At 37.9% G+C, this 15,751-nt stretch overlaps 1 protein-coding gene across 9 annotated transcripts in view; it reads right to left on the bottom strand.

Annotated features, from left to right (window-relative positions):
* AGBL3 (AGBL carboxypeptidase 3) overlaps positions 1-15,751 on the bottom strand; it is a 59,184-nt gene that overhangs the window by 31,113 nt on the left and 12,320 nt on the right. For 6 of the 9 annotated variants that reach the window (XM_059171907.1, XM_059171906.1, XM_059171902.1 and 3 more), the window contains 8 exons: positions 14,789-14,896; positions 12,155-12,293; positions 9,797-10,576; positions 4,620-4,782; positions 3,368-3,494; positions 1,645-1,745; positions 1,296-1,408; positions 376-442 (listed from right to left, as the gene is read on the bottom strand). In XM_059171907.1, the coding sequence (XP_059027890.1) occupies positions 376-442; positions 1,296-1,408; positions 1,645-1,745; positions 3,368-3,494; positions 4,620-4,782; positions 9,797-10,576; positions 12,155-12,293; positions 14,789-14,896 (1,598 nt within the window). Of the gene's footprint in view, positions 1-372; positions 443-1,295; positions 1,409-1,644; positions 1,746-3,367; positions 3,495-4,619; positions 4,783-9,796; positions 10,577-12,154; positions 12,294-14,788; positions 14,897-15,751 lie in introns of those variants that run through there. The other 3 variants (XR_009353001.1, XM_059171909.1, XM_059171910.1) reach the window with 3 other exon arrangements.

Below are 15,751 nucleotides of genomic sequence, written 5' to 3'. Positions count from 1 at the left end.
GTCTCATTTTTTTTTTCCACTGCTCTATGCCCAACACACAGCTGAAGCTCAATATATAGTTGTTAAATAAAAGAATAAATGAACACTGAATTTGTAGTCAGGTGATGTATGTTATGTTATGCTACTTATGTTAACTCTCATTTACAGGTGATGTGGCTTTTGAGAAGGTCCTTCTCTGGATCTTTAGAGTAAGGGTTTACAAATCCTAAGGATAGAAAATTCTATGATTTAGAGATAATGTCATCTAATCAGGAAGTAACAGTTACTGCTATACAATAATTATGCAACTGCAAGCGTATTTTTGTCTGATTGTTACTCACAATAAGAGTACCTATTCAATATATCCATACCACAGGCAGAGATTCTTAATCATACCTGAGAAGTCAACTTGAGAAGATAAGTCTGAGACTCACTGGATTCTGAACTGTCAGAGCCTCGGCTACTGCAAAAAAGAATAATAACTTTGATATAATAATTATTATGTTATTTTCATTATTATTCATATTTATTCAAATTTACAATGACCAATTTATTAATTTGATCTATATTATGAGTATTAAAAAATAATAAACAATATTTTGGTGGCATTTTAAAATTTTAGCTGTTGTTTTTACAATATTATTGGAATGGTAGAAATGTTCTAATTTTAAGAAGAATGTTTACAAAGGTAAACATTACAAATAAATTTGTAAATATTACAAAGTGTAGATGTCATAGTTCTAGGCATCTCAGAGTATTAGAAGAAAAACGACTGAAATTGGAACACATCAAATAGAAACAAAACCATGAGTTCAAAATGATACTTTCCTGCCACAAACAAACTTATTAGTCACCTCTGGAGGTGCAGGGGCACTAATCAAAGCCTGAAAATTTATAAATAAAGGAAAGGAATCAAACATTTGTTCTGTTTTTCCTATAGGAAACTATACAAAATTAGCACCTTCATTCTTCCAACATTTCCTCTGCATTAAATTTTGCATTTATTATTTGCTGATTTAGAGTATGTATGTGACATCTCTATAAATGCGTCAATTCTCTGTGGGTAATGTCAGCATTAAAAACAATTTGAGTATGTCTTTCATGTACAGGACATAATAGGTGCTCAATTAATATTATTCACGTCAATAACTGAAGTCTTAATGAAGTTGGAGCAAAGTAAAATGTGTGGAAAAAATTTCCCTCCACTTATAGTTGGGATTTTCAGTTGAGACTGAGAATTTTATATCCTCCTGTTACTATAAAGAGCACAGAAACACAGCACAACAAATTGTGTTCTATCCGCCATCTTGGCTTACCTAGAGTCTAGATCCAGTGTCATTTCTTTCAGAGAAGTATCTGAATCCTCAAGGATTTTTTCCAAGTTTATATGTTTTTCCATTTCTTCTAATTCTTTCAGGCACTGATAATACTAGGGGAAAATGATTAATTATAAATTAACTCTATTTCCTAATTAAATGAATTGAATATTTATAGACACTTGGAACAATAGCTATGGGGACATCAAGTACCAGAAACCTCAAACACTGTTAGGATATTAAAACAAAACAAAACAAAACAAAACAAAACAAAAAACTGCCATAGACCCTTAGGTTATGTTATCTCATAAACTTGAGTTTGATGCATTACCAAATGGACTTTGCTTACCTTGGTTCGGTCTGGATCACAATAGTCCAAGAGAGAATCACAAAAATGATATCCCATTGACTCCAAGTCTTTTGTGTTGAAATGAGTGCCCCGTTTATTACCTAAAACATTAATAAGTTTATCCACCATTGAGGATGAGTTAATCATTTGTCCTTACCAGGTGGGCTTAAATTGTAAAACAGAAAGTATAAATAAACAAAACATCTGATATGGTTCTATATCCTGTCCTTTGGATTTTCTTCTCTGGGGAAGATCATTTAACACCTTACTGCTTTCCTCTTCTCTCCACATCTGGATGAAAGCTGACTTAACACTTACTTAACACTGACTTAATAGTCTATGTTGTAAGGCAGAAGAAAATTGAGTAAGAAATTATGGAATACTTGGTTACCAGTTATAAACACACTCATAATCACTTAGGGAAAAACTTGGGTAAATATTTTAATGTTTTCATCATCATAGATAGTGTTATATCAATTTCAAGGTGCTTTAAAAGACAGAAAATATATGTGTGGATTTCTAGCGCTTTCCTTTGAGTCAATAAATTTTCTAAAAATGTAACAATTTTCTTAATATGGAGTATTCTAAGGGTCAACTAGATGTGACTCAAAGATCTCTTAGGGGCACCTGGATGGCTCAGTGGGTTAAGCCTCTGCCTTCGGCTCAGGTCATGATCCCAGGGTCCTGGGATGGAGCCCCAATTCGGGCTCTCTGCTCAGAAGGGAGCCTGTTTCCCTCTCCCCCTCTGCCTACCTTTCTGATTACTTGTGATCTCTGTCAAGTAAATACATAAAATCTTAAAAAAAAAAAAAAGATTTCTTAAATGAGGGGTGCCTGGGTGGCCCAGTGGGCTAAGCCTCTGCCTTGGGCTCAGGTCATGGTCTCAGGGTCCTGGGATTGAGCCCCACATTGGGCTCTCTGCTCAGCGGGGAGCCTGCTTCCCCCTCTCTCTCTGCCTGCCTCTCTGCCTACTTGTGATCTCTCTGTCAAATAAATAAATAAAATCTTAAAAAAAAAAAAAAGATTTCTTAAATGGGACTAGAGAGCATGCTTTTATTTTTAGTTAAAGGAACCAAGTACTTCCATTAAAATATATATTTACTCTCTCAAAGAACCTCCAACACACCCAGTCCACTTTGACTTGTAAATAGCAAATCCACCAAAAACATTTCTATCCTAGTATTTTAAGCATGAGCATTGCTTTTTGTTGAAATCGTGAGTCATCTGTAAGGACTTCTTAAAAGCAAAAGCAATTAAATATTAGATCATTAAATAACCAACTGGGTATTCTAGCTACAGTCTAACACTTTGTTTCCTAAGCAAAGGGAAATGGTGAGATGGAGATACACAGAGTGGTATAGTTTGTTCATCCTATATATAGAAGCGCTTGGAAACCAGCATGCATGTAAGTGGGAAGAAAGTGCCCACTATCACATTATCCACTTTATTAGTATCACATTAAAAAAGGTTTCTTTAGGGGCACCTGGATGGCTCAGTTGTTAAGAGTCTGCCTTTGGCTCAGATCATGTTCCCAGGGTCCTGGGAATGAGCCCCGCATAGGGCTCCCTGGTCGGCAGGGAGCCTGCTTCTCCTTCCCCTACTCACCCTGCTTGTGTTCCCTCTCTTGCTGTGTCTCTGTCAAATACATAAATAAAATCTTGGAAAAAAAAAACTTCCTTGGCTTAAAGCTCTGAGAGCCGTGAATGAGAACACTTGGTCTTACCCAGGGTAGATCCACAAAAAGTAGCCTCCATGGTAAAGCTGTTCCTGATTCCCATTTTCCACATTACTACCCTTCCTGTGCCCTCTTTGCTCTTCTGAACATTAAATTTGCAAGCTGAGAATGAAAACTAAAAAGAAGCAAATAAAAATGAGAAAATGTGTTTTCCTGCGTACAATGTCTTTCTCAGGAAGTAGGGTTGAAAATGAGAAAGTAGTGCATATGCAGTAATTCTCTCTAATGCTTCAGGGGCTTTTAGTCCCAAACCGGAGGAAATAACTCATTTTAAGGATGACATATTTACATTTCTCAGAAGTACAGATTTGAAAACACTGGTAATACATTTTATTTTTTATATGTAACATATGCATTCAAAACCCACTGATTAATTCTTGATATTGTTGGGATAAGCTCTTATACTTTAAAAAACTTATAGGAAAGGGCTTAAATATGTTTAGGAATAAAGATTAATGTAGATGCTTTGAATAAGACAAGGATGCTTTATTTTCACAAGCTCAATCACTGGAAAGCTGTCCTGAAAGATTGTGATAATGTTAGTCTCAAAATTTTTGCAATTTTTAAAATTTACAATGAAATTAAATTGTGTTGCGTTCTAGGACTTTGACACATGTATAGATTTGTGGAGCCACTATCGCAAATCAGGATATAGGACAATTCTATCACCTCTTAAAAAACTCCCTTATTTCTTTGCAGTCACAAGTATTCATTTTGAAGCTACGGTAAATGGTACCGTTTTCAGTTTTGGTTCCCAACTGTTCAGTGTGAGTATATAGAAATGTAGTTCATTTCTGAGGGGGGGCCTTGTCAGGTAGGACATTGCTAAACTCACTTGTTAGTTCTAGGAGGGTTTTTGGTGCATTACTTTGGGTTTTCTATGAAGGCAGCCATGTCCCCTTTATTCCGAAGTGTCTGCCTTTTCTTACTTTCTCTTGCTTTCAGCACTTAGAACCTCCAGCACAAGGCTGAATAGGAAGGGGTAAGGGTGGCTATCCTGGCCTTGTACCTGACTTTGGGAGGAAAACAGTCTTTTATCATTAGGTATAGTGGTAGGATAAGGCACATTTTTTTCTTCACATTTCAAATTATTGGTCACTAAACATTCCACAGAGTTGCTTTTTTATGGTCATTTCTATAAGCCAGTCAAAAGAACTCAATAAAAAAAGCAATTTACTGAATAAGTCTCAGGTGGGCAACATGTAATAAAGAAAAAGTTAAAACTCTTAAATGGTCTTACTTTATCCGGACAGTTTTTGCTCAGCATAAGTGGAAAGATCCGTTGCTGTAAGTATAATGACTTACACCGGTCACTACCATCACAGCCATACATGAAGATGTTCTCTTTTCTACTATGGCCATGAAGGTCACAATATAAAATAACCTCTCGTTTCTCCATCAATCTACCGAGAGAAAAAAAAGAATAAGTTACAAGGAGTTACTAAATTTTACCTCTGCATTTTTCTATGGGTTTACAAGTCTACTATCCAAATAAATAGAATTTCTTATATCTTTTCTTTCTCTTATCCTGACCGTATATTCTTTTTTTTTTTTTTTTTTTTTTTTTTTTTAAAGATTTATTTATTTGACAGAGAGAAATCACAAGTAGACAGAGAGGCAGCCAGAGAGAGAGAGAGAGGGAAGCAGGCTCCCTGCTGAGCAGAGAGCCCGATGCGGGACTCGATCCCAGGATCCTGAGATCATGACCTGAGCCGAAGGCAGCAGCTTAATCCACTGAGCCACCCAGGCGCCCCTGACCGTATATTCTTAACAATTTTAAGACATCTATAATAATTTCCCGTTAGCTATATATAAAATATGAATGCTTACCTTCCATTACAAGCACAAAATTTGCCTTACTTCCAAGACTCCAGTAGGATCCCTCTGCTTTATTCTGGTTTTTCATTGTACAAAGGAAACAGCTCACTCCTAGTTTGCCCAATAGATTTCACAGAGACTCTTTCTGAGTCCAATACCTTCTTTCTTCATTTCCACGAGTGCAAATACTGCCCCTCAGCCCTCAAGGCTGACTTCATGTCTCACTTCCTGACTAGTGAAGGCCACAGGTTTTTCTTTTTTTGAAGTCCTATAGCACATAATCTTGGTACCATTTGCTTGAGACTCGCCTTGGAAGGTCTTCATATTTTTGATACTTAATCTTGTTAAGGGTAAGAAATGCTTCAAATCACCTAGAACAGTGCTATGCACACAAGTATCCAAATATTTGTTAAAAATTGAGAACCTGACAACCTGGTGCTCAACCAATTATTATACGACCCTTGATTAAAGTGAGAAAAATGGTACCAAAATTTCAATTTTTTTTCTGGTAAATTCCTAATAAATAAGGAAATTATTACACATTTCTTAGGAGCACAATTCTTAGCTTTTATAACTTAGGCATATAATCAATATTCAAAAAAATAAGCCCCCAGAGATGCTTGGGTGGCTCAGTCAGTTAAGTGTCTGCCTTTGGCTCAGGTCATGATCCCAATGTCCTGGGACTGAGTCCCATATCCAGCTTCTTGCTCAGTGGGGAGCCTTCTCCTTCTCCCTCTGCCTGCCAGCCTCTCTCTTTGACAAATAAATAAATAAAATCTTAAAAAAATAAAATAAGTCCCCAAACTGATTGGTGAAAATAACTAGGGATGCCTGGGTGGCTCAGTCGGTTAAGCTGCTGCTTTCAGCTCAGGTCATGAACCCAGGGTCCTGGGATCGAGCCCTGCATTGGGCTCCTTGCTCAGTGGGGAACCTACTTCTCTCTCTGCCTCTGCCTGCCACTCTGCCTACTTGTGTTCTCTCTCTCTCTTTCTGATAAACTAAAAAAAAAAAAAGAAAATACCTAATGGAGAGGCTTTAAAAAGGTAAAAAAAAGTGGTGGTATTAAGGTAGTAGGATGATGGGTTTTGCCTTTTTTCATATTTCTAAACTTTATGCATTATATTACTTAACCAATATTACATACACTATTTGTTATATCTGGAAGGATAAATAAAAAAAATGTTAGCAATGGTATTTGTAGTAATATGAAATGTATTACTTCCCATAACAAAAACATTAAAACCTAAAACCAAAATATTCAAAGCATAGCTTCTATTCAGAAAAATACTCCTTTAAACGATAGTGAAATCTCAGGCACCCTTACCTAACTATGATTAATTGCATTAAGGTAGTTTTCTTTCTTGGAAGTCTTTCTGAAACTAACTGAATGGATTCCTACCAAAGTGAGGTCTGTTACATGTATTAATTGTCTGCTCTTTTCTTATTTGGTGCCCAATAAATTCTAATTGATAACATAAGACTGACATAAAGTCACTAAAATACCATTTTAAGTTTTTAGAAGTGGATTATAAAGCAAGATTATCACGTTAGGGCCTTAAATATGAAATATGCTGAACGGTTTTTAGCCCGCATTTCCCCAGTTTCAATGAGCTTTCAGTTTCTTACATGTAAATCAGAAAAAACTTCTCAGTAATTCCCAAAGATATCTCATTACTTCCAAAGGGTCTAATTTTACATGAATTTTAACTGCCTGAGAAATGGCTTGGGTCTTTTTCCTTACCCACAGGTTAAGATAGTCTAAGTATCTTATACTAAGCATCCTATACTAAAATCCACTCTTTCTATATTCTCATATTCTTTTTTTAATTCTCATATTCTTTAAATATACTAAATCTTAGCTGTTTCCTTCCAACACGTGACTTTTTATTCTACTTACCTATGATTTTTTTTTAAAGATTTATTTGACAGAGAGAGATCATAAGTAGGCAGAGAGGCAGGCAGAGAGAGAGGAGGAAGCAGGTCCCCTGCCGAGCAGAGAGCCTGATGTGGGGCTCAATCCCAGGACCCTGAGATCATGACCTGAGCTGAAGGCAGAGGCTTCAACCCACTGAGCTACCCAGGCACCCCTTACCTAACTATGATTAATTGCATTAAGGGAGTTTTCTTTCTTGGAAGTCTTTCTGAAACTAACTGAATGGATTCCTACCTTAACCTTCTTACAAGGCAATCTGAGAATGGAGACATTTAAAGTATTTTCCATAGAGACAAGCCAAAGGGCCTTGGCCTATAATCCATCTTGTGTTGGACCAGGGATACTTAAAGTCAAAGAGCACTAAGTAGATATAGATATATCTAATCAGTTTCCTTTCATTCATATATACATATATATATATATTTTTTCTTTCCATTCCATTTCCTTTCCATTATATATAATGGAAAGGAATATATATATACACATATGTGTATATATATATTCATATATATATAAATAGATTTTTGGAATAATTTTAGATTACAGAAAATTTCAAAAAATAGTAAGAGTGTTTCCATATATCTCTCACCCCATTTTCCCTGATGTTAGCAAATTCAATAACCATGGTACAGTGTTCAAAAACAAAGAAACCAACATCGGTACATCACTAGTAACTAAACTCCCAATCTTACTTGGATTTCGCTAGTTTGCCACTAATACCTTTTCTGTCCCAGAATCCAATCTAGGATACCACATTGCACTTAACTGTCTTTTGTTGTTTGCCATCCTTGGTTACATAAGGAAGTCAAGGGTGTTTTTTTTTGTTTTTTGTTTTTATCACTTAACATTTCTCAGATAATTGCAGGGAATCCTGGAGTCCATGTTTGTGATGGGTATGGAAACAAGAGTTTTCAGTCCTTTCTGTGGGGATCTGCATTTCACTCCCTCCCTGTGTAAGCAGATAGAAGGATTAATGTGGAAGTGAAAGTTGAGGCTGAACTGAGACAGCTGGGGCCATGCTTCTAGGTGCTTCTGAAGCCTGTTAGCAACTCTGACGGACTGGAGGTATCCTTGAGGGCCTCAGCCCTAAAACAGGGTTCTTGTACCTACACTGGGGGTTCTGGTATCCCTGGGATCAGGATATAAACACTCTGTATAATAGTACTCCAGAAGGGTTTACAAAGAGTTTTTACATCTATATCTGATTCATTAACAACTTTTTACTTAACACTAAATACATTTAGAGCTTTCAATGCCCCATATTTTATTCTGGGCACTTTATTAATGATTCTCTCATTTAACCCTCCTGCCTCTAAGTATTATTATTACCATTTTATAGAAGAGAAAACTGAGGTTTAGATTTGTTTTTAAATTGCTCAAGGTCACATATCTGGGAAGGCAAAAAATGGTTGTTAATAAATGATATAGTAGGATTCCAATCTGATATTTTAACTCCACTCCACTCTCTTAGCCAAAAAGGCTATGGGCCTTTGGACTTGGAATGGGGTTCTGTGACTTTAATAAATCTTTTTGCTCTAGCACATGCCTATTTCTGGCTGTTATCACCTGAGACTATTAAAGAATTCACCCACTCAACAAATATTTAAATACTATGCACATTACTGCTCTGGGTTCTTTGGAAAATTTAAAGCTATTTAATTTTTTTTCTGGGGGAAATAAGACTATTATTTATCAAAGTTTTAATGACTATGTAACCTGATAGTCAAAAAGACTTATCTTTTTATTTTTAAAGTTTATTTATTTATTTATTTATTTTTAAAGATTTTATTTATTTATTTGACAGAGAGAGATCACAAGTAGGCAGAGAGGCAGGCAGAGAGAGAGGAGGAAGCAGGCTCCTTGCTGAGCAGAGAGCCCGATGCGGGACTCGATCCCAGGACTCTGAGATCATAACCTGAGCCGAAGGCAGCGGCTTAACCCACTGAGCCACCCAGGCACCCTAAAGTTTATTTATTTGACAGGTCACAGAGAAAGAGAAAGAGAGAGGGAGGAGAGAGGAGGAAGTAGGCTCCCCACTGAGCAGAGAGCCAGATGTGGGGCTCGAACCCAGGACAATTGAGCCTGAGCCGAAGGCAGAGGCTTAATCCACTGAGCCACCCAGACACCCCAAGACTTATCTTAATAAAGAGTACACTTATCATGATAAGTACTATGTAATGTATAGAATCGTTGAATCACTATGCTGTACACCTGAAACTAACATTGTATGTTAACCACACTGGAATTAAAATAAAAAACAATATAAAAAGTCTCATCAAAGAGCAATGTATGATCAACATAGTGCGGGGAAGCCCTGTGAGATAGAATTAATTTCCACATGTAAGAGATTCAAGCATCCCAAACTAAGTATCAGCGTCACCTTTAGCAAGAAACCAGATTTGGGATAATGAAAATTTCACTATAAGTTTCACAAAGCAATTAAAATGTTCCAGAAGTTTATTCATTATTTAAGAAAAGGCTAGTGAATCCAGTGGCATAAAGCCAGAGAGAAGAGTAGAGAGAATGGGAAAAAATTAAGTAGCTATAGTTAAACTATCAGTTAAGCAACCTTAAAAGCTAGAGTAAAAGGAATGGTATGGTAAGAGCGAAAATCTCACTACCAAGTTTACTAAATAAGCAGAGAGGTAATTCGAGGCTTATTTTACCTATGGATCATGTTCCGGGTATACCAAACAGAAGGAAATGACTCCTTCAGGAGAGATGTATAGTTACGGTTTAAATCTCGTCCAGCCAAGGAACAACGATAATTTCCCACAATCACGCCATCTGGATTCAGCATGGGTACCACCTTGAAGATGAAAGTGTCCCGAAGCAACTGCGCATCGCTCGAGTTTCCTAAAATATAATCTAGGAAGCCTTTCATGATCCAAGAGCTGTTGGTTTCTCCTGGATGGACCCTTGCAGTCAGAATCACAGCCTTTCGTTTTCTTGAGTCCGTGTTCTTCAAGGGAGTGGTGATCGTTAATACATACACCATGTTCCTAGCCATTGTGTGGCACAAGACACGTATTTTACAAAACTTGGACCGTACGGAGTCGTGATTGATAGCAGAAAGGTATTCTTGCAGGTTGGTGTAAGTATATGGATAGCAGTGAGCAAAGTAGCAGGTGTCTTTGTTGTGTGGAAACTGAAATGTCCATGTGAGAGAGAAATAATGGCGCCCCTCTTGTCCCTGGTTGTTCCTGTAATACTTGATTTGGTCTCCTATTCTCTGCCAGCCAATATTATGAGTCTTGGCTTCTTTTTCAGAGTAAAACAGTGGGCGCATACCCCGATTGTAAAGACTAGCAGGCTTAGTGAAATTGATGATAGTGAATCTGTAGACTATTCCTGCTTGGGTATTAGTGACTTGGAAATAGTACCACTGGGTGTGTTTATTTGTGAAGAGGTCAGGGCGCAGGGTCAACTGGTACTCATATTCTGCCCTAATATAAGGAAGGAAAAGAAACACATAAAATATAAAAATGGCATTCAAGTTTAAATTAAATAAGGAAAATTATTTTACTTTTACCTGTTCACAGAAAGCCTTTTCCCCTGAAGCTGTTTATTTAGGCAGCATCCAATAGCAAGTAATTGTAAAAGATAAAAGTTTTGAAATTTTCTTTTTTATTGGATGTGACACTGCTTCTGTGTTAATTCTCCAAAGCCTTTTTTTTTTTTTTGTAAATCAAGAGAGTACATTAAAATGGGCATTTGATAAAAAAGTCTATATTTCAACCCAATTATGTTTCCTATAAAAGAAGTGATTAAAGTGCTCTTGAAACTGAATTAAAGTCCAATGTCCCTTTTTAAACTTCAGATATATATTCCTGCTTTCTGTTAGATTCAGACTCTAGGGATCTGAGATACTATCACTGAGAAAGATTTAAAACATATAAGTTAATACAACCACATACATTAAAAAATTTGAAACTCTTCAAGGACTGTCTTTACGAACCATCTGCATTCCCCATACTTAGTCACTGAGGTTACTTAAAGGTAAAAATAATTTTACTGGTACATTTGTTTTCTACACATATACACACACGATCTTACAGGGGTCATTGTGACTTTTTCTTTACCAAGTAACCTTCTATTCCATCAGCACTATGTACTTCCTTTGTGTGTATGCTTGTGTAATCAACAGTGACCTATGACTAGGTGAAATGAATAATGCAAAATCATAGTTGTTGCATCTAGGTGATGGGTAAGTGAGGGCTAATGGAGAACAATATTATTCTCTGTACTTAAGTTTTGGTTTTTTTTTAAGATTTTATTTATTTTTTGACAGATAGAGATCACAAGCAGGCAGAGAGGCAGAGAGAGATGAGGAAGCAGGCTCCCTGCCGAGCAGAGAGCCCGATGCGGGGCTAGATCCCAGAACCCCGGGATCATGACCAGAGCCGAAGGCAGAGGCTTTAACCCACTGAGCCACCCAGGCGCCCCTGTACTTAAGTTTTTTTAATAGTAAAAACATCTCTTAAAGAATGCCCTTGGAATAGATTCATGCTCCCAAACATATCTAATGGAACATTCATCTCAAATATTATTCCATTAAAAAGTTTGAGAAGCAGTGTGCATGTGTCTCTAGGACAGTTCATACTGGTGTATTAAAAATGTACAGTATAGGAGTACCCTGGGTGGCTCAGTGGGTTAAAGCCTCTGCCTTCAGCTCAGGTCATGATCCCAGGGTCCTGGGATCGAGCCCCGCATCAGGCTCTCTGCTCTGCAGGGAGCCTGCTTCCTCCTCTCTCTGCCTGCCTCTCTGCCTACTTGTGATCTCTGTCAAATAAATAAACAAAATCTTTAAAAAAAAATTTACAGTACAGAAACCTGTTTGACTCAAGTTCAGAGTGAGTCCAGAATGTGAACCTTTTGTACCTCCTTTGAAATCGTCTCCAGCTGGCATCATACCTCAGGGACCTGCAGTTCATTTAGGACTACTACAACTCTAATGTACCTAATACAGGAAATAATAAACAGCTGACAGTCTAGCTTCTCAAATAAAAATAATTAAAACCTACACTTTGACTACCTTCTGCAGATTTCCACTCTCAAACCTTGCTTCAAACGTCAAAGTATCATTATAGTCGTCCGCAGGCTGCTTCAGGGGTGTTCGGTTGCCCCCTACTCGGGAGTACACAAAACAGGGCTCCTTGTAAGCTGATGGCAGAAAAAGATCATAATGTCAAGCCGTGTCTAAAGTATACAGATTATTCTGAATAGAATTTAGAAACACGGTCTAACTGAAGTGTCACTAAGGATTTTAAATTTTAAAGTAACTTGCCACTAATAAACAGATTTGTTGAAATAAGAAAGTCTAAGTGCATTCAGACTGGAAAAGCAATGCCCAAAATAAATTCATGTACTTTTTTTCACATTAAAAATATTTATTCTGCTTCTGATTATTATGGAGTAATTGGATCTGAACTAGCCCTTCCACTATAACTAGCTATAAAGCTGGGCCAAAGAAAATGAGCGATTTTCACACATCTGGATAACATATATACTAGAGGGTTTGAAAAAAAAAAAATACATCAAGTAAGGCCATGTCTAACCCTGGCTTTCTTCCTGGGAATACCGTCTGACTACCTCTTAGGCAGGTGGCACTTACGGATAGTCGTGGAGCAGTCTTACTGAGCTGAGGAGGCAAGGAAGTTGTGTGGGGCTGCTGAAATGTCTAAGGCAGGACACCAGGGAGAAGAAAGCTACATAGACGAAGGGCCTCAACAGCCTACACGGTGGTTCCCCAGTCCTTGGCTGGGGGCTTGGCTGTAGAAGCACAGGATAAGACTCAACAAGGTAAGGGAGTGTTACTGTGGGGCTGAGATATCAGATATACCATTCTAGAATATACCGTAATTCTAAACCATTCAGAATGGAAAGACTTCATTGAATACCTCAGCCATTCAATCACGGCTCCAGAAAGGCTGCAGGTTAGGTGTACCACATCCAGGGGCAAGGACAATGACCTAGGACCAAATGACTAAGACAAAATGAAAACAGATCTGTCCTTATTTAAAAAAATAAATACATAAAACCAGGGTGGGTGGCTCAGTTGGTTAAGTGTCTGCTTTCAGCTCAGGTCATGATCTCAGGGTCCTAGGACAGGGCCCCGATCAGGCTTCCCGCTCAGGAGGGAGCCTGCCCCTCCCTCCGCTGCTCCTCATGTTCCCTCTCTCTCTCTCAAATAAATAAAGGAATAAAATAAAAAAAAGTAAATTAAAAAAATAAAATCAAACCTGAAAGAAGCAAAATAATCTGCCAGCAACTTAGCTGCCTACCAGAACAAAATTTGGCATAATTTTTAAAAAGAACATAATACAGACTCCTACTACATATCTTTCACAATGTCCTGCATAGGATTAGGAAAAATTATGAAGCATGAAGAAAAGCAGGAAAAATGTGATCTACAGTCACACACACACACACACACACACACACACACATTTTCAACAAACCCCAAGATAACCCAGATGTTGGGATTAACAGGAGACTTTGAAAAAAAATATGTGTGTGTGTATATGTATAAAAATATGTATACACACACGCACACACACACACATACATACACACACATAGAGTTGAAATGTGTGGAAGTTCTAAGGCAGGTTAGCCTTGTAAATATTTAAAATTAAATTAAAAAAAATCAGAGATGCGGGTCTTTACCCTAGTTGTTAAAAAATACGTGAGTATAGGATTTCTAGAATTGTTTACTATATAGGAAACAATCCTTATAAATTCTTCTGTTTTGCCAGCCCTTTAGATAAAATACATATGTTCCCTGGAAGTTATCTTAAGATCTAGAACTCTGACGGTGAAACTGTGCAGGAGTCCCATACTTCCTTACAAAGGTTAGGCTATAGGCTGAGACATCTATGTTTGTTAGCATACTATCCTAAAGCGGATATGAGATTTCGCGTTCCTAGGGTTCTCCAAGTACAAATATTGATACTGACTGTTAAGAAAACTTTCCGGTGGGGCGCCTGGATGGCTCAGTGGGTTAAGCCTCTGCTTTCGGCTTAGGTCATGATCTCAGGGTTCCGGGATCGAGCCCCACATCGGGCTCTCTGATCAGCAGGGAGCCTGCTTCCCCCTCTCTCTCTGCCTGCCTCTCTGCCTACTGATCTCTGACAGATCTCTAACTGTCAAAAAAATAAAATCTTTAAAAAAAAAAAAAAGAAAAGAAAACTTTCCGGAGATACAATCTTAGATGTTACTTGCAGTGTGGGGTATCTTCCCTTTTAATGATGAAACCTCAAGAAACTACCAAACTGGCATGAAATGAAAAGAAGTTCACCTGACAGATTGCACAAATGTGACCTATAAATAGAGCAGCAACAATAGTTGTAGAACACTCCAGTGGGTTTATCTTTGAAAACTGACATGAAGCGTAATTCCTTCTAAATATAACTCTCCATTGTAGTGGGCAATAGGTTCTATTTTAAAGTAACTTTGCATAAGCTGCCGTACACCGTCAAGAATATAATCAGCACTGAGTCCAGATTTCAGTCCGTCTGTAACCAAACATCGTGATGGAGAAAGGGACTTCCTGGTAATCTGCAGTTTCCATTATAAGCAGCAAAACAAATATAATTAAGGGATGAATCCAGGTACCAAATTATATTTTAGAGCAACATGTCTCATTATGTACCCACCATCTTCAGCTAGATAAACTACAGTGTTTTCCTTGGAGTTTGGATAAAGGGGTTCCATCTCTAGGCCTGTTGGGGTGTACACTGGCTCAGGAAAAGAAGGAGTCCAATCTGGAAAAACAAAGAGAAAACTTGATTTCAATACTACTACTTAAAATAAAACAGGAAATTTTTTTTTTTAAAGATTTTATTTATTTATTTGACAGACAGAGATCACAAGTAGGCAGAGAGGCAGGCAGAGAGAGAGAGGAGAAAGCAGGCTCCCCAAGGAGTGGAGAGCATGACGTGGGGCTCGATCCCAGGACTCTGGGATCATGACCTGAGCAGAAGGCAGAGGCTTTAACCCACTGAGCCACCCAGGTGCCCCAAAACAGGAAATTTTTTATTGCATGTTTTCAAATTATCCATCAGTATATCCAGGCTAATATTTAGTGTTTTACGCAGGGCCTACTTATCCAGGCTTTCTCTCTTTCAACCATCCAGCAAGCTAGCTATGGATGGTTCCATGGTGGCTGGACAGGGTTTAAGACAAAGCAGAAGTACATAGACTTTCAAGACCTAGGTCAATAATGACATGCTGTTGCTTATGCCACACTTGGTTTTGCTAAAGCAAATCACCGGCCATCCCATTTCAAGGTTTGGGGAAAAGACACTTCTTTTTTTTTTTTTTTAAAGATTTTATTTATTTATTTATTTGACAGACAGAGATCACAAGTAGGCAGAGAGGCAGGCAGAGAGAGAGAGAGAGGGAAGCAGGCTCCCCACTGAGCAGAAAGCCCCATGTGGGGCTCGATCCCAGGACCCCAAGATCATGACCTGAGCTGAAGGCAGTGGCTTAACCCACTGAGCCACCCAGGTGCCCCGAAAAGACGCTTCTTGATAGCAGGAGACGCAAGATGACATTACAAAGGGTGAAGATACATGGATGAAGAATCGTGGCTATTTTTTTTTTTTAAGATTCTATTT

This window comes from Mustela lutreola, chromosome 4 (genome assembly GCF_030435805.1).
Source record: "Mustela lutreola isolate mMusLut2 chromosome 4, mMusLut2.pri, whole genome shotgun sequence".
In the NCBI taxonomy this organism is placed as follows: Eukaryota; Metazoa; Chordata; class Mammalia; order Carnivora; family Mustelidae; genus Mustela; species Mustela lutreola.
This window is presented reverse-complemented; position numbering and strand designations above follow the sequence as displayed.